The 25,787-nt window shown below is 54.0% G+C and overlaps 1 protein-coding gene across 1 annotated transcript in view; it reads right to left on the bottom strand.

Annotated features, from left to right (window-relative positions):
• Nucleotides 1-25,787, bottom strand: part of PKNOX2 (PBX/knotted 1 homeobox 2) — a 239,233-nt gene that overhangs the window by 67,537 nt on the left and 145,909 nt on the right. The window contains exons 3-4 of the mRNA XM_090290476.1: nucleotides 24,190-24,296; nucleotides 8,081-8,189 (exon numbers count right to left, since the gene is read on the bottom strand). Coding sequence (XP_090146602.1) covers nucleotides 8,081-8,167 — 87 coding nt within the window. The 5' untranslated portion in view covers nucleotides 8,168-8,189; nucleotides 24,190-24,296. The remainder of the gene's footprint in view (nucleotides 1-8,080; nucleotides 8,190-24,189; nucleotides 24,297-25,787) is intronic.

Below are 25,787 nucleotides of genomic sequence, written 5' to 3'. Positions count from 1 at the left end.
CACGGTCAGGCCACTTCTGCTCTGTTACGTGGGCTGCCCTGGGGCTCCTGTCCCTGCTGAAGGGACCTGCTTGCCCATACAAGTGCCCAGGGAAGTGGGAGTGGGAGCCGAGGTGTCGTGGAAGGTGACATTACCTGTCACTAGCTATGGCACCCTGGGTAAGAGGCTCCACTCCTCTGAGCCTCAGTTTCCTGTCAGGTGAAAATGGAGCTGCTGATAGCTCTTCCCAGGGCTGCACGAGACCACACGCGAGGGTGCACTGCACACAATGCGTGTTTCCCCGCTGAAGCCGACCCCAAGCGCTGCCCAAGACTCCCCAGCACCCACACCCCCATACTTCCCCTACATACAGCCTTCCCTACAGATGGCCCTGCCCTTTGCGACTTGACACCCACCACCCTCTCCCAGGGTCCTCTCTGCAAACCCTGGACGACCTAGGCCTGCAGCTTCTCAGCATGTCCTCCTCGGCAGACACCCTCCCTGGGCAGGGCAAGAGCTGCTGCTGACCAGGGCCAGCCCCACTGGGCCGCGGAACATGGGGGGGCCGCACGGGCCTGGCCCACTAGGGGCCGCGCTGCGCTTGACCAGGAGCAAGCACTCCCTGGAGCACCAGGGCCAGGCGGCAGAGTGAGATCTGGTTTCCTCCCAACCAGGAGAGAGTCCAAGGACATGGGGGGAGGTCAGGGCTTGAAGTCATTTGGTAAATACGAGGTTTGGCCTGAACAGGTGGGAAGCAGCAAGAGACATGGCCAATGTTCTGGGGGGAGGGCCCCGCCACAGGCCTGGGCCTGCTCACTGACCGAGGCCTTGTCTCTGGTACAGCACACGTCCCTACATGGTACCCCACTGGACCCCACTGTGTAGGGCTGTCTGAACACGCCCTGCAATTTACATCTTGGAGCCTCTGCTCCCATAGCTGCCTCTGCAGGAAATGTCCGTGAGCCCACCTGGCCTCCCTCCTTTTCTCACTCAGATGGAGCACCAAGTGGCCCAGGTAGTCTTTCCCCGTTCTGCACACCCCCCAGCCCGGGGAGCCACGACCCGGCCTGGTGTGTGTATGTGTTAACCCTAACACCTGTAACACTGTAGGGCCCTGACCTGTCTCTCTCCCTGGCGGACTGGTTTCCCAGCTCATGGTGGGCTCCCAGCGTGTTTGCTGAGTGACTGAATGGCTGACCGAATGGGGAGATGAGTGAGTGATGTATTCAAAGGCTCAAGGATCCAAAATGGGATGGGGTCAGTGAGGGCTCCTCCAAATATCTACCCCCCACCAGTGAACATGGGGAGGGGAAGGGCTGGCGGCAGGGTGAGGCGGCCCAATTCAGCTCAAAGGACCTCGTGGAACAGCAGGCCTGGGTCACCGACAGTCTGATCCCAGGGTCGTCTGGATGGAACCTACCACAGAAAAGTTACCTAGCGGTGTAATGTGGGGGTCTTAACTAACTAATTAATTTTAATAGAATTTGTAGGCAGTGGTTTACAAAAGGAGGCTTGTGAAATGTTCACTGGCCCTGCCTGCACTTGTGGGTATTGCTGACACGTGGCTAATAGGAGGGAGGCTGTGGACTTGGACCTGAGTCTTTCACATCCCAGCTTTGTGCACTTTCCTAGGAACTGTCTGCTCCCCACCCTGCCATCCATTTCTAGGGGACCCCTCTCTTATTTAGAATAGTGCTAAACCGGTGATTTCTAGGAGGCCCTGCAGGGGGCACATCAGAATTACAGTGTGCGGCCACACTGTGTATATGTGTAAGAGGGATATGTACCGCTAGAAACATCCATTTGATATGCCTATTGTGTTCCTAAGAAAAAGTAGAGCAAGTTCAATCCAATCTTGGCTACTGGACACGTCTAGAAGACAGAGCAAAAAATCAGGGTCAGGATCACGGGGGAAAGAGGCTGAAACTCCACCCTACTGCTTCTCGTACCCCCGGTCTCAACAGTCCTATGAGGCAGGAAGGGCAGAAGTCATTCCCATTTTCTCCATGAAGAAACTAAGCCCCCAATGGACTAGCATTAGGGCAGGAGCTATTTGTTTGGCGCCCCCAGAACACTGCACAGAGCCTGCAAGACCACAGGAGGCGCCCACTGTTTACTGAACGGATGAATGAGTGAAAGAACCAGCACAGAAATCCCTCGCCCGTGTCTGGATGATGCCTCAGCGGTGGGGCTGGGACAAAGCCTAGAATTCCTAGATTTCTACTACTTGGATGTTCAGTCACCCGCTCTTCCTCCTGCAGACCATGGACTCCAAGGACAGCAAACACCCTTGGGCCCCTCCTCACCCATCCCCCTCCGGCTCACTGGGCCCAGCAGACACTGGAGCTCCTGGAAAAGCTGTGAAAGGCCGGCAGAGCGAGTCACCCTGCTCCTAGGCCCGCCGCTAGCGGCTACTTCATCACCTGTTCCCTGATTTATTTTAAGCTTTGCATACTGGGGCCATTAACTATTTTTATAGCTGTTTAGGCTCTTGTCCTGCTTGGAGCCGAGAGGAAAGACAATAAAACCTCTGTTCTTCGGGTAGATATCAGAATTCAGGTAACAAGTGCATGGAATGAGAAACCTGGATGAGGCCATTAGAGTGACAACTTGTTCACAAGCCTTGTCGCTGGCCCGCCCCCTCCTAAGTGGGACCTGAGCTGCTTTGCCTTTTACGCACGAGGACTCCAGGGCTTGAGTGAGTTGGAGTTCGGGGATATGTCCAGTTTAAAGACCTTCGTGGCCTAAGCGGCCAGAGAGAGAGGTCACTGTGCACAAAGAGAAGAAAGACTCGGCAGAAAATAAAAAAGAAAGCGTCTCTTTGGAGTTCGTTTGGATGAGTCAAAGCCAGGGCAGGCAGGTCGCCCATATGGTCCCTGGGGTGCTGCCGCCAGGGGCACAGAGACCTGTCAATCACAGCCACAGAATAGGCTTAGGGGGACGTTCAGAGCTGCTGAATTACCTCCATTGCTGCCAAGTGAATGAGTTTCACAGGCAGCTGAGTAGAGGACCCTGCGAGGCAGGGGCTCCAGCCCCTACAGAGATGAGAGGAATGTAAAGCGTGACATCTGAACCAGCCTCTGCCCATCACAGCAGCACAGCCAGGGGCCCAGTCACCTCCTCTGCCTCCAGTTAATAACACCAGCCTGGGAACCCTGATGACTGATCAAAGGTCCTGCTTGCCTGGGAGTCTGCTCCCCTGGCCCCACCCAAGTGGGAATGGTGCCGGGAATGGGAGGGACAGGGAGGTCCGTCCTCCTGGACAAGGCTGGCCCAGCTTAGCCTCCTGCTGACAGGAAAGGTAAGGTAGCATCACCTTGACCCCAGATCTCTAGGCTCAGTTTCAGGGAGTCCTGAACACCATTCTCCCTATTCCGGGGGTGGCAGGAGGATAGAGGGGGTTGGAGGAACACAGCCTTTCCCAAAGGGTCCCAAGAAAATGCCTGCCTTCCTTCTGACATGAGCTTCCCACATGGCGCTGAGCTGAAAGTTCTGACTGCCAGTCCCACCTCCCTCTGGTCAGTAAAGAGGCTGCATCTTTGGTGAATTGCCAAACCTTCATATTCAGTATCATCCACCATCAAGTCATGCTGTATAAGTACCTAGCTACCAACATATCAGTTTGCTCCTAAACTGCTGAGTGTCCTCATTCAGAGGGGCTGTGCCCAGTGGGTAAGACCAACACCCACCAGGATTTCTGCTTTCTGGTCTCATGCTCATGTCCCAGTGAGCTGGGGACAAGCAGGCAAAGAAAGACTGAATGCTGAATACATGCACGGCTAGACCAGATGCAGTATTTGTCTTCCCATAAGCCAAGGGCAAAGGGATTTGTGGGACGGTGAGTATGTGTCTATGTATGAGGACGGGTTGGTTGGGGTGGGAAGCAGATAGCACGATTTTGTATGCGGATAAGGTGAGCGTGGGGAAACTGGCACATCCAAAGGGCATCCTGCAATTGTTAGGGGAGGTACTGAGGGGAGAACTGGCTTGGGAGGTGATGTTGCACGTGGGATGCTCCAGGAAGTGGGAGAACTTGAAGGGCATTCAGAAGTGCAGAGAGAGTACATGAATGCAGGGTGCGTGCCTGGGGGTGAGAGGGCTGCTGGGCTACCACGAGGATTCTGGGAGGGACCGGAGGGAGGCTTGCTGGGAGGTGGAGCAACAGTGCAGAACCTAATAGCTTGGAGAGTTCTGTTAGAATCAGTGGGGTGCTGGGCTACGGGAGGAGGGGGATGTGAGTCCTGGTGGCGGGTGGCCGAGCTATGGCGGAGATGCAGAAATTCACACAATATATTGAATGGAGGGATCTCACACCCAGTGCAGGTGTGGGTCTCTCTGGAGACAATGTTTTCCTTAAACAATGATTGTAAAATTTCCTGGTCCCAGGTGACTCGCCCCTGCTCTCAGGGCACGCGGGAGGGTCTGTCTGGATCACGGGCCCAGCTACAGCATGCCGGACTGAGGTGCAGTAGTTGGGTGGTAGCAGGTGCTGCGACCCTGGCAGGACCTAACAGGAAGCCACCAGGAGGAGGAAGCGGGCAACAGGAAGGTTTCCAGTGGTTGCTGCTTTTGTGCTTTCTAAGCTTATGGTCTGTCTTCAATGCACATGAAACACAGAGAACCTTCTCACTAGGGATCACAGAGTTTCCCCGCGTGGGACTGAAATGGACAGAGTGGCCAGACGCGGAATGACCATCGTCCCACTTGGCGTGCCATACGGCATGGAGCCAGAACCATTACTGCTTCTCCACTAAAGTGGGAAGAGAAAAAAAAAAAAAAAAAAACCCTCCTCATTTTTAATAACTTTATTCCCCAAACTTCAAAAATGAAATTGCCAAGTTAAGAATTTGCCTTGAAAAAAAAAATTCTAATTTATTATAAAGAAGGTCCGGGGCTTGGGAATTTTTTTAATGCAGATTCCTAATTTTCCAAAGTGAGGTTCTCCTGTGCATTTGAATAGATTACGCTCGGTACTGCTAGCCCTTAGCACAACGGGAACATTATTAAAACGATTGCATGGGTCTCAGAGGGAGGGCTCTGCTCCTCGCTTCCTTTTTCATTTTGGGGACTTCATATCAGAGACTGTCCTTTCAGACTGTGGAAGAAATTGGGTTTCCGAGGAGGTGATCTGGCGACGCGCTCAGCTGCGCAGGCCTTGAGGAAACGAGTCATGCTGGGCCCCAAGGTAATGAGATTAGACCTCAAGGAATGAGGGGGACGAGGGGGTGCTTTCAGAGGGCCCTGTGTGCCTGCTCCATGCTCCCAGAGGATCCGCTTTCCTGAGGACACCGAATGCCACAGGGCAGCTGGTCCTCCAGGATGATGAGCATGCAAGGGCCATGGAGCAGGGCTTCCCCTGAGAAGCCGGCTCGGCCTCTTGGCATCGTAACGGGAGAAAGGCAGGACGACCAGAGCAGGTTCCCCAGCAGAACACTCACAGGAAGCACATTCCCATGCGGAAGCCACCCTTAGCAGCCCCCGAGAGTGGGGGAGCCGACTGGCCTCTAAGTCTAGCCCTGGCCAAGAGATCACCTTCCCCTGGGAGCCTGCGTTCTGGCCACCTCACCTGCCGCTGCCTTCCTACCTGCTCCACTGCTGCCCTAACTCCTCCCATGGAGCCCGGTCCTGATCAGTTTCCTTGGGAACTAGCTTGTGCCCAGGGAAGCCCCGTGGCAATCTAGCCATAGTCTAGTGGCCTAGCCAAGGCCTTATAGACCCCTGACCTTGGCCTAGTCACTTTATCGTGGATGCTGAGATTTCCTGTCGATCATTCCTGGATCTCTGGGGTCACAATAGGGGTGTGGCTTCCCCAGGGCAAATTATATTATTCCCTTGCTGTAAATGTGAGTCTCCTTCCTTCCTTCCTTCCTTCCTTCCTTCCTTCCTTCCTTCCTTCCTTCCTTCCTTCCTTCCTTCCTTCCTTCTTCCCTCCTCCTCCTTCTCCTTTTTAATGTGAGTAGTTTCAATGGTGAAGTATTGGTGACCCTTCAGAGAGCCAAGCCTTGGGACAGTCCCTGTGTTAGGGAGCGGGAGCCTCCCTTTCTCACCCCAAAGGCCAGAATAGCTCCATGGTGGCTTCCGGGGTACTAAGCGCCTTCAGGCTGCTGCCCGGCCTCCACACCTCTGTGGTCAGCTGGGAGTATTAACACTCAGCTGTCTACTGAGGCTCCTCCACCTAACTACACCTGGACCAGCATTCATGGACAACACAGGCCCTTTCTGCCGCTCTCCTGCTGACCCCAGCAAACCCCAGCTTCTCCCAGCTGCCCAGACAGCGAAACGGACTAGGAGAGAGGGAGCAGCTCCCAGCTGCCAATTCAGGGCTCTCTGACCTCCTGGCCCCACTCCGGTCTGTCCCTGAGCCCTGGGTGTGGGGCTGAGGGCCTTTGCACTCACCACCTGCTAAATGCAGGCAGTGTCCTATTGTCGCTCCTGTTCCTACTTCGGAACTTGGAGAGTTCCCGCCTCTTTACCGGCACCCCGGGGTCCCCAACACCGCCTGAGCAGGCAAGGGCATGGGTCCTGCGTCCACTGAGAAGGATGATACTTGTCCCTGCTGTGGACCCTGGCTTCCCAGGCCTCCACTTGTCCAAGCTGCCTGTTCTTCATTCTCTCTATAGAGGGAAAGGGCCGGGCTATTGCTCACCTGGGGGCTTTCAAACAGCGGGGCTGCGTCAGTGCCAAGTCCAACCCGGGGTAACCCATGGAAGGCTACTGATGTGGGCGGAGGGTCTGCTGGCTATGAGTAGGTTGTGGGGGCAGCCAGGAAGCAGCATGGAGCTGCTATGTGGGAGCAGGGGTGGGGACTAAAGGACATGTGCTCCAGGGTTGGTGAATGGCGGGAGAGTGCTTTGGGGCTTCTGCAGCTGAGAGTAGGTTTACTTGCTGGACACTCTGTAACATGCAGTTTCACGGGGCAGGGATAACAGGATGGAGAGAGTAGCCACTCTAGGCTCACTCTAGGCTGGGGTGTCAGGGCTAGAGGACCTAAGATGAGCAAGAGACTGCTTGCCCTGTATCTGCATCTTAATATCCTGCTCTGTGCACAGATCTGTGTAGTCCACGAGAACAGCTGCAGTTGAAGTGTCTGCAGAGGAGGGATGCAGGGTAGGGCAGAGACATGAGAAACTCTTGCACGCAGGAGGCACTCACCGCACATTTGCTAAATGAATGAATGACTAGCCTAGCGGGCTGCATTTCACATGACAGATACTCGATGAATAATTATTGAATTAACGTTGACTTGCGAGACCAGGATAGAGAAAACAGGACAGTGTGAAATCCAGGTCAAAGGACGGAGCCTCCCGTGAAAGCACAGCATCGGGACTAACTCTGAGTCTCAGGAGAATGAAGTGTGGGGCGAGGCGCACATGGGGAAACAAAGGTCGGAAGTGATTGGCACCAGGCCTGCAGGAGCCCACCCACAAAAGCTGGGCCAGGCTTTGGGGGGGGGGGGGCAAAGGGGAGGAGACAACAGGAAGGCGGGGCAAAGATGCCCCCTTCCCCAGGAGCTGCGGCCAGGAGTCTGGAGGAACTGGGGCAGGGGCAATGCTGTGTCTGAGCTGAGGGGCCAAAATCATGGACTTGAAGGAAGGGCAGGGGGCCGTAGAGAAGCAGGCCTGGCCTTTTTCTGGGTGGAAGAAGCTCAGTGAGTTCTGAAGAGAAGGGAGACTCCTCCAATAGGTAGGCAGAGAAGGGTAGACACAGGGGCTCTAGTGACCATGAAATAGGGGGGCTAGTATAAAGGAGCCTCTAATTTAAAAGTTTCCCCAAACACTGGAAGGCAGACTCAATTGCCTGTGTCTCCCCAAGGAAGGGGTTTGGAACATTTGTCTGATGTCTGCTGCGAGCAGGAAGCAGGGTTGGGTGGGGAGAGAGCCATGACTTGAGGCCCTAGGCAATGGTCCTAGATGCTGGTGAGTCACCCAGGTAGGATCTGAACCCTGTGTTTGTCACATGCAATGACTTCCTTCCAGCGTCTGCATTTGCCGGGGTCTCTCCAGAGAGACAGGCCTGACAGGGAAGAGCCCAGAGCACACCAGGCCCTGCCCTCGGCCCCTGCAAGGCCACGCACCCCTCCCGTCGGTTGGTCGACACTCACCTGTGGACTGTCCTGGTAGGTTGGGGGAGGGACATTTTGCGTGGCCATCATCGTCAGAGCTGGGGCTGGGGAGGCATGTTGCATCATGGGATTGATTCACATCAAGGATCTGTGGCAGGAGAAAGGGTGCCGCATGTTAATACTGAACACTGGGAGCCTGGGAGCCAGCCGGTGGACAGCTTCTCAGGCTGGGCCACCTGGACTGATCAGACACAGCGAGGGACGAGAGCCCTTTATGGGAACGACTGGGAACTACGGGAGAGGCCTTGAAGGGGCTTGCTGTTGAGCTTTGACTTGAAAGAAACAATATTCAAATCAGATGCTGAACAACCTGTACAAAGCCATGCTTAGCTGAGTATCAGCTGGGGGTGGGGACTGGGAGGAAGGGGCTGGGCAGAGCCACAGCTGGTGGCAACACAGGGGGTTGGAGGCCAATCGGGCACCCATAAGACGCGAGTCTTCTCCCTGTCCCAGGCCCTCCGAGCACTGTCAGGGCAGGGAGGCTTCAGGCCCTTCCAGCTCCAGTCCCCACCTCTCTGCCTGCTCCCAGGTGTGCTCACCACACCCCCTAGTGGTGGGAAGGGCCGTGGGGCTCTGGTCCCCCTCTCAGACTGCAGGGTCGACGAAGCAGCCCCCTGACCTGGGAGCCCCTGAGAGGCTGGGTGAGCGCCCAGCACCTGCGGGTCTTTCTGCGTGTGTGTTTGTGGAGGTGGGCATTTAGAGGTCCTGTCTATTCCATGGAGGGAGACTTTCCTTAGGCTTAACCCCATGTGGAGTCACAGACATTCAAGGCCAGAGGAGCCGTCGGAGCCCAGTGGTCCTCCCCCTCCTTACCAAGGGGAGATGGAGGCCATGGGGAGTTTGGGGGTGGGGTGCTACTGAACAGGGATGGAACCCAAGTTCCAAGATTGCCACTTTCTGGGCTGCTCTACTGCATGCCCGACCCCCATCCCATATGGGAAGCAAGCTGCCCCCACTGGGCCTCAAGGTGTCTTCTAGAAGCAGAACATGCTGCTGTGAGTGCCCCACCCCCACCCCCCAAGTAACAGGATGCCCAGAGAGCTGTTTAGCTCAGCCAATGCCCTGAAATATTTAGAGCTGGGAACCACAGGCTGGCTTCCTGATCCGGGTCTGTCCATTGTGAGGTGTGGAGATGCCTAAGAACTTCTTTGGGTGCAGGACCTGTCCCCCAGGGGGAGGATACTGATGAACTGGTGACCTTTGTGAGCACAATAGTCAGACCTCCTTCTCACTCTCACACGCCCCTCCCTGAGGGCACATGGAAGCCGGGCCCCTCCCCTGCCCCTTCCCCAGGGTCTCTCAGAACGTTCACATGCCTGAATTGTAGGGGAACTTGAGGGTGTTCTGGAGCTGCCTGAGTAAAGGGGAGGGGCTCCAGGGCGCTATGTGGAGTGTGTGTGTGTTGGTTCTTTCTCAGGAAGAGAAGAGTTCAGTTCTGACTCTTCTCCTCCAAGGTACCAGGTCTGCTTTGACCTTAAGTGCAGGTGCAAAAGCAGTGCAAGTCCAGGGAGTCCTGCAAATAATACCGATAAATGTCAATTATGTGCAAAGAACTGCGCTGGCGGGTGTGGGAGGACGGATGCGAGGAGGCAAGGTCCGCTCCGCAAGGGGTGTTGTTAGTGGAGGCAGATGATAGTCCAGCCGGAAAGAGGAAAGGGAACTGGAGGTGGAGGTTTGGGGGGCACGGTGGATTCCCCTGTGCAGATAACACAGGACTGCAGGTGATCCCCAGTGGCCTCCGCTGCTTGTACCTCATCTCTTGGCCTTACTGCAGAGGATGGGCCACCAGGATGTTTCTGCAACAGAAGCACTCAGGGTCACCCCATGTCCCTGAGCCCTGAGATCCAGACTCGCAAAGAGGCTTAGAGGGGCCCCAGGGGAGCCCAGGCTTCGGGAAGGAAACCCATGCCCGTTTGTATGTCTGGGCCTCGGCTAACACTCCAGGAAGGTAAGGGCAGAGTGGAAGGGTTCCAGAGGGGAAAAAAGAAGATACAGACTCCTTGAGACATCAGAAAGAACTTCAAGAATTAAGGCTTTTGAGAGATTCGAGTGGGTGACGAATCTCTCTCTCAGTCCTGGAGGGAATAAAGTCAATAGGGGTATTTCGGGGATTTGTTAGGCTCCACCTTTCCTGGGACTCTGGCAGATGGGCCTACCGTCCTATCCCTTCTGGGGACACCAACGTCAAGATGCTTCTTTGCTCGAAGAAAGTGAACCTCCGTGGGGTTGTAGTGCCAAAATCCTCCAGCAGAGGGAGCCTTGGGGCAGAATCTGGGGTGGGAGCTCAACAGGCTGTTTTCGGGGCAACTAGTTCCCTCCAGCCTTGGGTCCTGGTCATTCTGTAACTGCATTCCAGGATGAAAAGTCATGGTGAAGGCAAGGAGAAGGAAGTGAGATGAGGGGGATTGGGGCTAAAGAGAGGAGCCTTTAATCTGTATTGTTTTGTTCACTGTCCAATGACCAGGAGGTCAGGTCCTCGTAGAGTCAATGGCCCCAGAAATATTTGCAACGGCATGAGGGCTGCCCTGCCTGGGGGTGAGGAGGGGTGATGAAGAGTGGCCTGCACCCAGAAACAGCCACTGTGAGGCTGAGACGAGGGTTTCCAGCCCTGAGCCTGCCTGCCTGCCTGCCTCAGAGGAGGCAGGAAAAAGTTTCCAAGGATCCAGATGGCCTTTGCCCCTCCCCTCCCCCTCTCTGGGGTCACCACAGGCCACAGCACCACTGCCCCATTGCCCTCTGAGGCCTTCTCCTGCAAGAGAACAGAAGGCCTTTTCATCGGGGCTTAAGTTTCCCTCTCTGCTCACTCAGGCACAGAAGCCTCTGGTAACCTGACACTGCAGGGACCCAGTGCCCACCTTCTTCTTCTCTTCTTAATCCTCACCGGAGGATGTATAGTTATTGATTTTAGAGAGAGAGAAAAGAGAGGGGGGTAGGAGGGAGGGGGAAAGAGAGAAACATCGATGTGAGAGAGAAACATCTGTTGGTCGCCCCCCACCTCCCACCACTATCCTCTATATGTCTGACCGGAGATGGAACCCGCAACCTTTTGGTGCACAGGACGACACTCCAACCAACGGGGCTACCCCGCCAGGGCAGGTGCCCTCCTTCTTTTCTTCACCAGCTCCCTAGCACAATGCACTGCCCCAACCTTGGGGAAGCCCACCAGCTAGGTTTGGGGCTTGAGGGGCAACGTGGGACCATCTGGGGAGGGACATGGGATCTGACTTCTCTTGCCTGAGACCCCATGGCTGGGGTGTGGGTAGCTCCTTGGTCAATCTCTAGGTGCCTGGCCCTTTGGGGAACCCCACCCTTTCTGCGTGTCCTTTGGGAGTGGGGAGGGAAGCAGCAGGCACTTCTGAGCATGTGTCAGGGGCTGGGAGAGGCTGCGCCGCCCTGTCCAGAGGCCCCGGCGCTCTGTTACCAGACACCGGGGCACCCGAGGGAGCAGAGCCAAGGCTGCAAATGGAGAACACGCCGGGAACAATTTACCACAGGGAAATTGCTCATCAAGGACAGGCTCACGTCGAAAGATTGCTTTTAATGCCAAAAACCTTTATTATATGACAGCTAGGAGGGGGGAAACACCCTAACGCAACTCTCAACCCCACACAATATCCAAGAAGAACTCATTTGTGTCACTGATATTACCATCAAAAGGAGCTACAAATGCCATTTTCCAGAGCTCAGGAACGGGGAGGTAGTGTGCCTGGGCCGGGGTGGGGGAGGGGCATGGAGGGACACGTCTTTAGGAGGTAGGAATGGGCAGCTGTCTGTCTCCCCAACTCTAGCTCCCTGAGCCCTGCAAGTGAGACCCTCAGTCTGGGGCCCAAACTGCAGCCTGTTGACAAACAGGCTTAGAAACAAAAGGCTAAGCTTGTTAGGAAGGAGCTCATTAGGACTTGTTGACATGAAACCCATTAAACCAATTAACATTCCATTAACAGCCTGGGGAGCCGAGGGGTTAATGCTGCCCCCAGTAATTGGGCTGGGGTGCTGTGGTTGGGGGCTCAGGGCCTGGAGGATGAGAAACAAGGTCTAATTGGGAACTCTCTGGCCAGCGGGCCCCACAGCAGCTGTCCCTGCTCCAGACCCTGGCTGAGACCACGCTGCCCGCTGACTGAAGTGGAGAGGCAAAGGCAGGACTGACTTCCCTTTGTCTCTCCACTGTCCCACCCCATTGCTCCAGGCTGGCGACTGGCACAAGGACAGGGGGACCGTCTCCACCCTTCTGGACTCTGAGAGTCGTGCTTGCTTCATCCCTTCTGCTCCAGTTTCTCATTCCCAGGGAAGGACGTCCTCCCTCCTTTCAGTCAGATGTGACCCGCTCTTACAAAAACTCTTTGGAGAGCTACAAGAATCCTGCAGGCCCCAGAGTCTAATTCATCTGCACAGGGCTGTAGGTTAGGGCAGAGGGGCAGGGGAGGGAGCACTGGTCCCAGGCCAGCCTTCCCTCCCTCCACCCTCCTTTCCTTGCTTCCCTCCCCAGCGTGGCAGCTAAGAGGCACTGCCCAGGGTCCCTCAGGAGCCCTTCTCTTCTGCCCCTGACACACTAGCAGTATTTTCATTATTTTCCTCCCCTTGCTACAGAGTAGAGGCTGTAGAAGTCCCATTCTCTGCCTGGGCCTCAGTTTCCTCATCTGTAAACTCCCACGATCTGAGCCTGTGCTTAAGGTCAAAACATCTGGATTCCATACCCAGCTCTGCCACTTATTTGTGGCCTCGTACAAGTCACTTACCCTCTCTGACTGAAAAATGAGAAATTTCACCGGAATATTCTGAAAAGTCTTTGCCCATGGTAAGCACTGAACACAAGCTTAGCTGAATGGACTAGAAGCAGTTGGAGTGAAGCCTGAGAGCGAGGGGAGGAGGCCCCTGAGGCCCGAGAGCTGGGAGAGAGCTGGGAGCCCTCTTCTGCCCCCAGCCCAGAGCCCCCAAGGTGGTTACCATTGCTCCCCCCACCCCCAGGCAGGCCCCTCTGAGCAGCTGCCCAGGCCGGGGTTCTGACGTCTAGACAGATTTGCAGGAGGCTGAAATAACACAATGAACTCAGCAGGAGGGACCAAAAGGCTGCAATAGTAACAGGCTGGCTTCAACTTCTCCCTCAACCTGGCGCAGGCCGTTTATTTTCCTTCAGCCAGGAGAGCTTGGTCCCCAAGCGCTGGTCCCAGGCCCAGCGCCCCTCCCGCGGGCGGCCTGTAGGTGGCGCCGCGGAGTCCGCTTTAATTGCCTTACATAATATAACCTGTTTACTAAATCGTGTAATCAGTCGCCTTAGGATGTACAGCTTTGCATGTGTATAGAGAATTGGACTTTGAGTCAAATTTAAAAACAAATAAAAATGATAGATAGCTGTTGCTGATAGTGCCATCTTTTGGAAACAAATGCCCCCTACTGCTATAAATTATGCCTGAAAAAAAAGTGTTGATGGGAAGGAGTTGGCTAGGTCTCCTATGCTGGCAACTCAGAGCGATGAATCTTGAAATAACAGTGTCAAACTGTCACTGATTTAATGTGACTCTGTAAATTTATCTAAATAAACTCAGGCACGTGCACAGACACACACACATACACACCCACCCAGGTCTCGGCAAAACCTGGTAAGGGCTGGAAATCGTGAGCGAAAGGAGCTCAATGGTCGCTGCGTGTGGGCGCATGGAGTCGGCGCTGGGCAGTGCCGGGCAGAGTGGGACCAGTGTGCAGATGGTGGAGAGGATGGGGAGGGGTGGGTGAGAGGATGCACCTGGGGACTGGGAAGCTTTACATGTGAGGAGGTTGGTTAAAAGGTTTCAAAATGATGGAGAAGTGAAGGGTCCTTGAGGAATGATGGGAAGCGGGGTCTGCGCTCCAGGAGCAGCCCCCCGTCACAGCACAGCAAACCCTGGACCTGTGACTTTTCACCCAGGGGTTCTGGGAGCTTAGGGGCCTGAGGTGACAGAATGCAGTGACCAAGCAGATGCTGCTTCCCCAATCTTTCTGACCTCGGGGTGCTGGGGGCAAATGGAAGTCCTCTAGTCTGACAAGACGAGGCTCAGAGTGTGGTGTGGGAGCCCGAGGTGGGGGTGTGGGGTAACTGTCCATTACTGAAGGAAGGGCGGACGGGTGGGAGAAGAAGTGAGCAGGACTTGCTCTCAGCGTCAGATCCCTGGCTTGTTACATGGTCCTAAAGGCTGGCTGGCTACACGGGTTGGAAATGAGCCACTGCTCCATTATCCAGGTCCTAGGGGACACTGGACCTGGCACAGAGCCCAAGTCCTTGTAGGATGTCCCCGCCAGGAGGGCTACTCCCCTGGTAGACCTTCTGTTCCTGCTTGGAACTCACAGGGGGAAATAATTCTGTTCTGATTCCAGCCAGAAGCAGAGGTGACAACCAAGACAAGGGCAACTCAGGCCCTCTGGCCACCGAGCTCTCAGCACAATTGTCATTTGCTACCTTTCTGGGAAGCCTGCTCGGGAGGTGGCACCAGGTCACGCCCTATTATTGTGATGCTGGTCTCCAGGGAACAGAGCTGAGACAGAGCAGAAGCAGCAGGAGTTTGGACGAGACTGCTGGCCTCTAACCCCCTGAGACATGTGACAGTCCCTCACCTCCTCCCTCCTCCAGCCCTAAACTGCCTGGTGGAGTGAGTGGTCTTTGGAAGGCAGACAAGCCTCCATGAAACCACAAAGCCCAGAGACCCCCTGCTCCCACCCAGGAGCGTGTCCTCCCCGCCGCAGCCTGTGATCCCCCTTCCAAAGGCCTGCATCTTCCTCCTGTCCCTGCCCCTAAGGCCATTTTGCTGCTTGCTCTTTATCTGGAATAACAATCCGCCCCCTGTGTGGCTGGGTCAAGGGGTCGTTTCTGCCCTTACCCCAGCAAAAGCTTGGCTGGAGAGACCCAGTTCTGGGGGGAGGGGGATTTTATCCCACTATCCCTCTGTGTTCACAGTTTAATGGGGGTGGGGTGAGGGGAGAGGCTTAGTGGTCACACAGGGAGAGGATGTGACTACACCCTGGGTGTGAGTGGGGCTGCTAGCAGTCACAGACTCACATCACCCTCCTCGTCCCCAGCAGGGTCTCCCGAGAGGAGCCTCCATCTCGCCCCATTGCTCCCCTCCATGCCTCTCTGATTCGTGGGCATTCCCAGCAGGCAGGGCCCAGAGTCGGGGTTGCCGCTTTCCCTCCTTTGCTCCCCGTGGGGAGCTATTTTTCAATCTGGCTTCAAAATGTGGACCCGCATCAGAATTCCGAGAGTGAGCCTGCTCCACCCCAGGCCCTCGCTGCCTGGCTCTGCCTCTCCACACGGAGACCAGAACGTGGCAGCCCCACTCCCCCACTTTGGTTGTCACACCTTTTGTGGCTTCAAAAAGCCGCTGATATATTTTACAAACTGAAACAACAATTTAATTCCCCCTGATAGCGGCAATTGTCCATTAGATCTTTCTACTGAGGAACTTAACAATAATTCCTTTCATCCAACAGCTTGCCTCTTCTGGATCTGAGCATCAATCCCATAAGAACAGGCAAGAGTTTTCCCATCACTCCCTGTCTCCAGCTCTCAGCATTTGATGAAGATTCTCATCTCCTCTTTAAGCACTTTATAACTTGGCAATTCTTCCCCTTTCAGTTTCTTTAAACAAAACAAAACAAAACAAAACAGACAAACAGAGGGGCGGGAGGAGGCACAGTCACTGTCAGGGCGAGCAGAGCCCTGGTCTCCTTCTCATCAGGAAGTGGCAGCACCTTCTCCTGCCTGACTCCGTAGGGGTGGCAGCAACGACCCCCAGGGCCCCCTCCAGTCTGCTGAAAAGCGGGGCTTCTCTATCAGAGGGGCGTCACTAGTCTGGTTCTAAATTCACACACTCCCACAACTGGCTCCTGCTCTGGACAGTGAAGATCAGCTCAGGAGCCCGCGCCCCCGTGTTGCTGCGCCCCACAGTGGAGGGCAGGGGCCATCTCTGCTGGCCGGGGGTGGAGAGCACAGGAGGGCTCCCTCTCTCCATCGGCTCCCACCACTCGGCCAGCTCTCAGTCCTGGAGTGGGGCCCTGCCCTCTCTTTTTCATCTCCAGCTCCTTCATCCCATCTAAACAGCAGGGGTGGGAGAGGAGGGGAGGAGCAGGGAAAGGAGAGAGCTTGAGGCCTTTTATTCAATTTTTTTTTTCTTTCAAGCCTCCAGGCCGCCCCAGTGATCAGGGGACAGAGGAAGGCTCTCCACGGCTGGGGGTCGGGGGCACTTAGGGTGGATTGCAGGGCACCTGGGAGCCCGGCCGGCCTCCTCCCCTGAGACGCCATCATGCACTCTCTTGTCCACGCGCGCGCGCACACACAGAAACAAATCTACAAATGAACCCAGGGACTGAAATCCCCTTCCACAAACCTGATTCCCAGGTTTATTATTATTTGTCGAGAGCTGACAGCAGATGCTGCTCAGGAACTGAGCTGAGAAAACAACAGGGCCAGGCCCCTGAGGCTCCCGGCTCAGCAGAGACAGACGGCAGCTCTGGTGCCCGACCCAGGTGGGGGAGCGTGAGGAGCCGGGGACCAGCCTGCTCCTGCTGCCCTCTCCTCCGGGCAGCCTGCTGGGTGGGTGGGGAAGGAAAGCAGGAGAAGCGAGGGGCCCTGGAAGGGGAGAGCAGGGAGGGTCTGAAGCAGAACTGGGTTTAGTGGGCTCCACAGAGGTGTGGGCCCCGGCACCTGTCTGAACTGTCACTTGCAACGCCCTCAGGTTCTCCTGGAAGCAGAGGATCCTAAGAGAGTCAGCCAGGCCTTTTCCCTCTGAAGGACTGTGCCATGTCTTATGGCTGGATGAGACCTGGTTCCACTTTTAAAAATTCCTCCAGTAAAAATAAATGGTGAAGGGTGAGGGCTGTAGAAGCCAGTAGGCCCCGAGGCTCAGTTTATCACTAGAAGGCCACTACGCATCCCTGATGGGTCCCTCCCAAGGCAATGCGTGTCCTTCCCCTCGGGCTTTCGTGGTACTTCAGGTGAGCTCATGAGAAAAGGGACAGGGACCAGGGAGAGTCCACAGCCATGAGGTCAGCTGGAGGGAGGAAAGGCAGCCCTAGGGGAGGAGGTGACGCTGGGCAGCGAGTCCATTCCTGGGCATTGCCAATCAAGCCCCAGCTGAGCAGACATGCCCTCATTCACCTTCTGAGAAGTGTCTTCTCTGTGCCTTGTGCTGTCCCTCTCCCTGGCCAGCAAGGTCTTCTGTGTTGCCCTGCCATGCCCTTTCCTTCATCAGACTTGGTTCAAAACCCCACTCTTCCTTCACTTTCCACTGTAGGGCCATCATCTCACTGGAGCCTGGCATTCAGACGGAATAGGGCACGATGGCAGCAATGGCTGCGATGAGTGTTTCTATGTCATGGTCGCGACGTGCGTTTCTATGTTATGGTTGCGATGTGCGTTTCTATGTCATGGTCGCGACGTGCATTTCTATGTTATGGTTGCAATGTGCGTTTCTATGTCATGGTCGTGACGTGCGTTTCTATGTTATGGTTGCGATGTGCGTTTCTATGTCATGGTCGCGACGTGCATTTCTATGTTATGGTTGCAATGTGCGTTTCTATGTCATGGTCATGATGTGCATTTCTATGTTATGGTCGTGATGTGCATTTCTATGTTATGATTGTAGCGTGGGTCTCTCTGTTATGGAAAATTGCTTCCCACCCTATGCCCTCATTGCCTTTAAACCTTATGCTCCCTGGTAGACAAGACCATGGCTTTGGCCTTGACCAGTGTGGCTCAGGGGGCTGGGTGTTGTCCTGCAAAGTGAAAGGTTGCCTGTTTGATTCCCGGTCAGGGCATGTGCTTGGGTTGCTGGTTGGGCATGATATTCAATGTCTCTCTTTCTCTCTCTCTCTCTCTCTTCAATTGATGTTTCTCTTATTCTCTGTCTCCCTCCCCTCCCCTCTCTCTGACAATAAGTAAATAAAATCTTAAAAAAACAAACAAACATGGCTTTTTCTTCTCTTTCCTCCTAGGGGGTAAGAACCTGTGCAATTTCACAGAAGGAGCCTGAGCATATGCACAGTTACAAGATAATGTCTTTAGTTTACTGTTCAAATGTCAAACAATCGATCAAATTTGGGGATGATAACTTGAAGCCCCAGCAGTCATTTACACCTCAGTGAGAATGGGCCTGTTTCCCTGGAGCAAATATTGACAGGGGTGAGATGATAGTATAGATTAATAGCAACTCCCAGGACTGAGCCCTCACCTGGCATCGGGCACTGTACTAAGCTCCTTACACAGGTGATCTCATTTCTTTCTCTCAACACCTAGAGAGTGTAGGTGTGACGGTTGTCCCTCCTCATGGAACTGAGAACTCAGGCCTAGGGAGGTTGGGAGAGCTTCCGAACGTGATACACATCTGATTTCAGACTTTGGAATTAGCCTGGAAGTCTCAGCGTGGGGGCGGGAGCCGGCAGGGGAGACAGAACCCTAGAAGGTACAGGCGTGCAGAAAGGGCCAGGCTGACTGTGAGAACAGGCTGCCCTGAATTTTCAAGAATGACATGGACGTCGGCCAGATGGGGGCTTGTGTGCATCAGTGAATGAACACACACCGAGGCCCTTGGGTAGGGGGCCTGCTTCAGCAGCAGCAGCACACCTCTGCCGTCCTCCCACATCTGGACAGTGGTGCACATGCAGTTTTATTTAAATACTTGATTGCAGTTTTCCAAAATGAGTGGGCCTAGAAGACGGAAAAGTTCTGAGACCAGCGATGAGAAGGTTGATCTCAGTTGCATAAAGCGCCTGAGACGAGGTGGGAACGTGGAGCTGAAAGAGGCAAACCCTGAGTCTCAATCATAGACTCGCTGAAGGGAAAGAACAAAATTATGGGGCCAGCCTGAAACGATGGGAACACCAGGCTGAAGGCTGCATCTAGAGGGCGGTGGGTCACTGGGACCCTGGTCTGGGAGCAAGGCTCTGGGGTGCGTGCTTCCTGAGAGCATGGCTGCCTGTGCCCTGACCCCAGGCTCTGAGGCTTGGGGCCAGGGCTGTGACTCACAGCGCCTGGGGTCATCAGGGCCTCCTTCCTGTCCCCTAGGAACAAGGGGCCCTGCTGCGGCCTAGGAGGGGTAGGGAGGGTGGGTGGCCAGTCTACTGTCCGTGACTGTTCCTGCCTGGCCTTCTTTCCCCACCCCACCCATGGGTTTTCGGGGACCATCCACAGCTGCAAAGGAGTCCCTGTTCTAGAGGAAGACATGCCCGTGACTCACAGGCTAAGAGGCATCTGGCTCTCTCTTTGGAAATTGTGTATTTGAACAGTATTGGTTTTTTCCAAGTCAGGGGACCCCATCCTTAGGGGGCATTGCATCTCTTTGTCATGTCTCCCTGAGTCCTAGCCTGACCCCCTGCAGAAGTCCCTTCCCGCATCTCTTCACTGCAGCATCTTCTCTTTCCTCTCCCAGCCCGGAGAGATTCCAGGCAGCCGTCGGAGACAGTGACAGTGGAGTCATCATCATCAAACAGAACTGCAGGAGTCCAGAGCTGCAGTCCACGTCCCACCGGCTCCTGGCTGTCCTCTCTCAAGCCCCATCCCCTTCCACCTGCAGCCTTGCAAAGGGGTTTGTAGTTCTCTGGCCTCCACCAGGGAAGCCTTTCAGTACTCAGGCACCAAGGAGAAGAGTTTCATATTAGCAGCAAAAGCTTTGACTACTAGCAGCTTGTCTGAAAATTGTAACTCGCTTCAAAACTTCATTCTGCTTTTTGCGATGACAGCTCATTTCCTACCCCTGTGGCCTCCGTGGAAAGAAAGTCCAGTCCTCAATACAGAATCTTTGTGGACCTGAAGTTCAAGATGGTACCTCTACTTTCCCCTCTTCTTTCTCCAGAAGATGGACCCCATTTCTCAAGGCAGGGCAAGGACCAGGGGTGGAAGGAAAGAAGAAGGCAATTTTGCCCAGTGGACTCTGGCACTCAGGGACCAATGAGGAGGCTCTCGCTTAGAACAGAATGTTCCCCTGGAATCTGAGCCCTTGTTCATCTGGACCTTGCTGAGTCTGGCTCTCAGGGGAAAGGAGTGGGGCACCCAGACTAGAGGTTCTGTTCAGAGCAGGTTGGTCTGGGAGGCAGGGAAGCTGTGCAGGAGGCACAGGGGGAAAAAGAAGACAATGTCTACACATCATGTGCACGGGGCCCAGCGTGACCTGGCCAGGTGAGGGGGACAATGAGAGGGACTTGGGGGCAGGCCACTACCCCAGGGGACTCATAAGGTTCTATAAAAACTTCATTTCCCTTTCCATGGTCAAGTTACACTATTTACTTCTGTAATTGAATAATATTTCCACTTTACAATCACCCCATAGTTCAGAGTGGAGAGGTCACTACAGTTCTATGATAGAGTATTAATTTTCTAAATCTTAATGTAAAGATACTAAATATACTATTATACTAAAAATATTATAATTATACATAATACTCTGTACTATATTATATATAACATATACTTTTAAATATATTATATGTAATACTCTATTAAAAATAGATATCAGATACAGTTTGATAAAAATGATCAACTTATACAAGTTGGAAGGGGAAAATGTGTGCTAACTTCCCCAGCTTTCATAGCAGGGAGCTAATAGGCAAATACATGAATTCAGAAAGAGGGACTTAAATATGTTATCTAACATAATAAACACCAGCCACCAGATAACTAAAATCAGAGACTGCTGTGCATTTTGGTTGACTTTGGGCTATGAGCCTTGTGGGCAGAGGTAGGGAAAGAAGGAACACCTTTTACTGTATTTTATACTTTATGTCTTGTACATTGGTTGCTTTTCCTCACATATATGCTTTAATTCTAATTTCAGAAACAGCTACAATAAATAATGAAACATCGCTATGAGAGAATGCTATGCAGTAGTTAAAAATAATGGAGTAGATCTACTTATTTTGACCTGGAAAGTTGCCCACTGTGTGACCTAGGTTAAAAAAGCAAATTTCTAGAACGGCAGGTAAAACCTAATCTTTACCTGTGTTCAACTAAACACCCAAAGCAGCACAGTGTGGTCCCTTCCTATGGCCTCTGCTCTGTGCCTGGTAGTCTGCTTCTGGAAGCCTTCACTCTGATTTCTGCAAGATGCGCATCACCTTTTGCTCCAGGTAGAAGCTATTTTATGTATGTTTCAAGCAGCAAATGTAAGCCCCTGACTCCAAGTGATCAGTGCAAAGACTGGCCTGGAGGGAGCTGCTCCCAGGACAGACACAAGGATCCAAGAGGCACCTGCTCAGGGACCTCCTGGACCACCTCCCTCGTTTCACAGGTAAAGAGCACACGTGGGGTCTGATACGAGCTCACTCTACTGGACACATGTCCAGAAAAGAGAGAACAGGGCCTGTTAAAAGCCAGAGTCAGGAAAAGGGCCCCAGAGAAGCTGAAGAGAACAGAGGCCTGAAGCCATGGCCCCACAGGGAACCCTATGGGGATATGGGGTGTGTGTGTGTGGGGGGGGGTGACCCCTGTCAGGAGCTGCTCAGGGTGCAGATGACATGAGAAATCAGACCAGATCACGCTTTCTTTGTGCCCATGGAAAGAAGCAACTTTAACATAGGCGGGAGGCAGCATGTTGGGGCGACAGGGCCCTACAGTTCCATGAGGGTTCACCAGGTGCCCGACATTGTGAGAGGGGCTTCCTAGTATATCAGCTTGTTGGATCCGCACAGAAGCCCTACCAGGGAGAGGAGATCGTGCCAGTTACATCAAGACAAGGATGGTTAGAAAACTTAAGTTACTTCCCTTGCCCCAATGGCAGAGCTAGGATCCGAGTCTGGGCTGGTCTGGTTCTAACGTCCCTGCCTAAGGAACCGGAGAGCTTCGGTAAATGCGTGATAATGGGATAAGAGGAGGAGCGTCTCTCCCAAACTGGGGCATGGCTTATCCCGTTCCCTTCCCACACCCTGTGTATGAAATCCATCCGTCTACTCAATCCAGGAATCATTCAGAGGCACCAGCTGGCTCACAGGAACCAGGCTATACATTGGCCCAAATGGGACTCTGAAAATGCCCCCCCTGACCCTCCAAGGGGTATCAGCAGTCGAGGGTCCCTTTCTCATGGCTCTGAGCTACGGTGTCGCTTCCTGAGGACACAGAGCCCTGCTGTGCCTGGGTGAAGAAGGAGATGGGCTGGGACGAAGCATTCGAGCAGGAGGAATAGAGATGCTGTAGCCGCCTGCTCTTGGTTTCTAGGTGCTCAGCTCTATACCTGTCCTCCACCAATCTCAGAGCTCACTCAGATGTTGCCCCCCACCTCCCCCATGCCTCCCTTGGTGCCTCTGCCTCTACCGCGCCGCTCACTTGAGGGAGGCAGGCAGGCCCAGGAGAGTCTGTATGTCAGTTAGGGTTTGTCATTGACACGTGGAGATCATTAACAAGGCTTATTTTAAAGTTATAATTGCAACATGTAAATGCTCCCCAAACTGATGTGTAATTGCTACCCCCTCCACCCCAGCCCTTCTCTTCTGGTGCCAGCTTTGCAAGGAGAGAATTAGAAAATAAAAAGGGGGCGGATTATGTAAGCAAAAACGATTTTAAAAAAAGAGAGCAAGAGAGCTAACAATTTAAGTGAGACAGCTGGTCGCTCCTCTGATTGCCACACTTCCAGCAGCAGTTGCAAAAATTGTCCCCACCGATTGCACCCATGCGAGCAAGAGTGTCAACTGTATTCAGTTCCCAACACAGACCAGGCTGGCACTCACTCGGTGAGACAGTGTGTGTGTTATGGGGTGGTGGTTAGGGGTGATATTTGAGGTGGCCGCTATCTCAACTGTGGAAGCCTCCACTATACAGGAAGAACCCACAGCAGGAGTTAGAACTCTGTCCCCCATTCTACTGCATACAGATGGCAGGGGCACCTCCACGCTCCCAAGCCCCTTCTGGTCTGTTTGGACGCCAGCATCTCCCTATCTTCTTCTAGCCCCTGCCCCGCCCTCCACAGCCATTGTCTGCAGTGAACTCCCTTCAACACCACTGTGCCCGCAGGCTCCAAAGGTTGTTGAAAAGACTCAGCCTGTCTCCCAAGTGGGCATCACCCAACACACACTTACCAAAGCCTTGACCCCTCTAGATATGCCCTTGTGTCTCTGGCTGTCACCTCTAGGAGCCGAAGCAGGTTCCAGCAGGCTTCCCACCTTAATGCCCCTAGAACAAAGAGCTCCCCAGACAGCCAGAGGGCCTAGGAAGAGGGCAGTCTTCACTGGCCAGTTCTGCCACTCTCAGAAGGCAGTCCTCTTGCATATCCTGGCTTCCTTAACTGTCTGCTTGGAAGCTGGGCCCAGACACATTCTGGTTAACTCTCTCCCTCTCTCCAGGGAAATCAGCTTTGATGAGGATTTGGCCAACATTACTGCTCCCCAAATGATGTCTGATGAACTCTAAAGTCCCAGAAGCCGTAAGACAGCAGGAAAACTGACAAAGTCCTGGTCAGCGTCCTTTGGGGTTGGGATCCAATCTCACTATAACAGACCCAGCCCTTACTGTGGCATACTGGAAAGAAAAAAGTAGTTTTGGGTAACTGGATTTTTAAATCCCTCCCTATACTGATATATCACCAAGATCCTGAAGTCACTTAAGGGGATTTAAAAAACCCTATCTGATAAGAGGATTAAAGAAGATTTTCTATTCAAAATGCTTTCTACATGCTAAAGAACAATTTTCAGAGTTCATCAGAAACACCTGGGAAGCAGTTTCCTCCATGTTCATCATCAAAACCATGTGGGGTACAGACTCCTGGGCCTTAACCCGGGCTCATGGACTCAGAATCCAGCAATTGCATTGCCAGCAAACACCCCAGGTGACAACGTGCCCTCCAGGGGGTCATAGAGTGTTACCCTTGTCCTGATGGGAGCAGCAGCCCATCCATCTGTGTCTACACAATTTATTGCTCACAGACTGTGCAGAAGAAAGGAGAGACGCACAGGGGAAGGCAGAGCCCTCGCCTTGTCCTCAGGGAGGACACAAGAGAAAACAAAAGTCCGCGCAGCTTTCCAAGGCTGTACAAGCTGAGTGGTGGCTAATGTTCTGGGCTGGTTCGCGAGGCTTTCAGGAAAATAGATCACCCGCCTGGAGGGTTTAACTACGTGTTAAAGGACGAAGAAGCATTTCTTACTGTTCGGTGATCCTGGCGGCCTCTTGGATGGCTCTCGGGAGACGCGCCCCCCTTGTCTCACTTCCACCTGGGCCAGAAATTCTTCCTGTCAGCTCTGGCCAACACACCTGCGAGAAAGGGCAGAGCAGTTTTCAGAAGGGAAGGCTGGAGGCGAGGGATCGTAGGCCAACTTGGGATGGGGGGTGGGGGACCCACCTCTGTGCACTGCCCGCCCCGCCCCCAGGCTGTGGGACAGGATCCATTCCACTTGCCCTACAGACCCTGATACCATTGTCACCTTTCAGGTCTCTCTCCTCAGTGTGGCTGTGGGGCCCACCCAGCCCTCTGAGAGCCCAGCCGCTCATTCAGTGGTAAGTACCCTGCTGTCACCTGTCCGGTTTCCAGATACCAGGCGTCCATGCAGCCCACCCTCCCCCCAGGTGTAGGTAGGTTTCCGTGATCTCTGGGCCTTGTTTTAAACTGTTGGAAACGCAGGGGTAAAGGATGTGGCCTTTTCAGATGTGCGAATGGGTCACAGAGGTCTAGAGTCAGGGGTCCTGGGGAGACACGCATGGCGTGGAGGGGGCGCCCAGCGGACAGCGGGGATCAAGATATGGGAGAGTAATGGACCCCAAGCAGCCATTACGGTGAAGGGCGGGCAGCCTGTGTCCTCAAGGTAGCGTTGGCTACACAACTTACCTACTTATTTTTAGATTAAAGTGAATCAATTTTATTTCTCACTATTTGAAATGGACCAAGGTGTTGAGAAATGGAGGTTGGTGGTCAGCGCTGTTGTAGAGCCTGGCCTGGCATTTCCCAAACACTCACATCCATTTCTCCTTGTGGATCAAGTTGCTAATTTCACTCCAGTGAGGCTGTGCTTTTGGGCTGGGATGGCAGGGCCGTGGGGTGGGGTGGGAGGCTGCTTGGTGCCTGGGCTGTCTTTTCAGCAGTTCCAGGAGCCTCTTTAGCCAAGAGCCCCAGCCCTGCACCAGAGGTAAATGCATCGTTAACAGTCACACTTCCTCTCTAGTTAACACCATCTCGGACTCCCTGTAAAAGCGTATTTGCACCTTAGTGGAGGATGTAATTAACTAGTGACATGACAACAGGAGGAGCCGAACAGTGGCCCGGCTGGGAGCTGCAGTGGGGAACAGAAATTCAGACATCTGTCTGAACAAGACTTTCCACCTTCCTTCCAGTGTGTGAGTGTGAGTGTGAGTGTGTGAGCGCGTGCATGAGCATGTGTGCATCCGTGTGTGCACTGCAGGGCGGGGAGCGGGCAGAGACACAGCCTTGGGACCCTGCAGGAGGAATGAACCCCAGCTGCAGAGGAGAGGAGCTGGGACTGGCTAGCAGAACGGGATGAGCGGAGAGAAGCTCCAAGAGGCAGCAAGGTGGTTAATGACTTTCCATGAACAAAGCTCCCCAGGTTGAAACCTTTCTCTGCCCACCCCAAATTCTTCCCAAGGCAAGCTGAGGGTGCCAGACCTTCAAAGCAGCAGGAGGCTCAGCCCCCCCGCCCCGGCCCCCCGAATTGCCTGCCCTGGGGCAGTCACATGGAGGAACCCAAGGATCCGGAGCAACTGAGAGATAGTATGTTGTGGGTCCCACGCCAG

The sequence above is a fragment of the Furipterus horrens genome, unplaced genomic scaffold, assembly GCF_987537825.1.
Source record: "Furipterus horrens unplaced genomic scaffold, mFurHor1.1.pri manual_scaffold_11, whole genome shotgun sequence".
NCBI lineage: Eukaryota > Metazoa > Chordata > Mammalia > Chiroptera > Furipteridae > Furipterus > Furipterus horrens.
The sequence above is the reverse complement of the archived record's forward strand: the minus strand, read 5'-3'. Positions and strand labels throughout refer to the sequence as shown.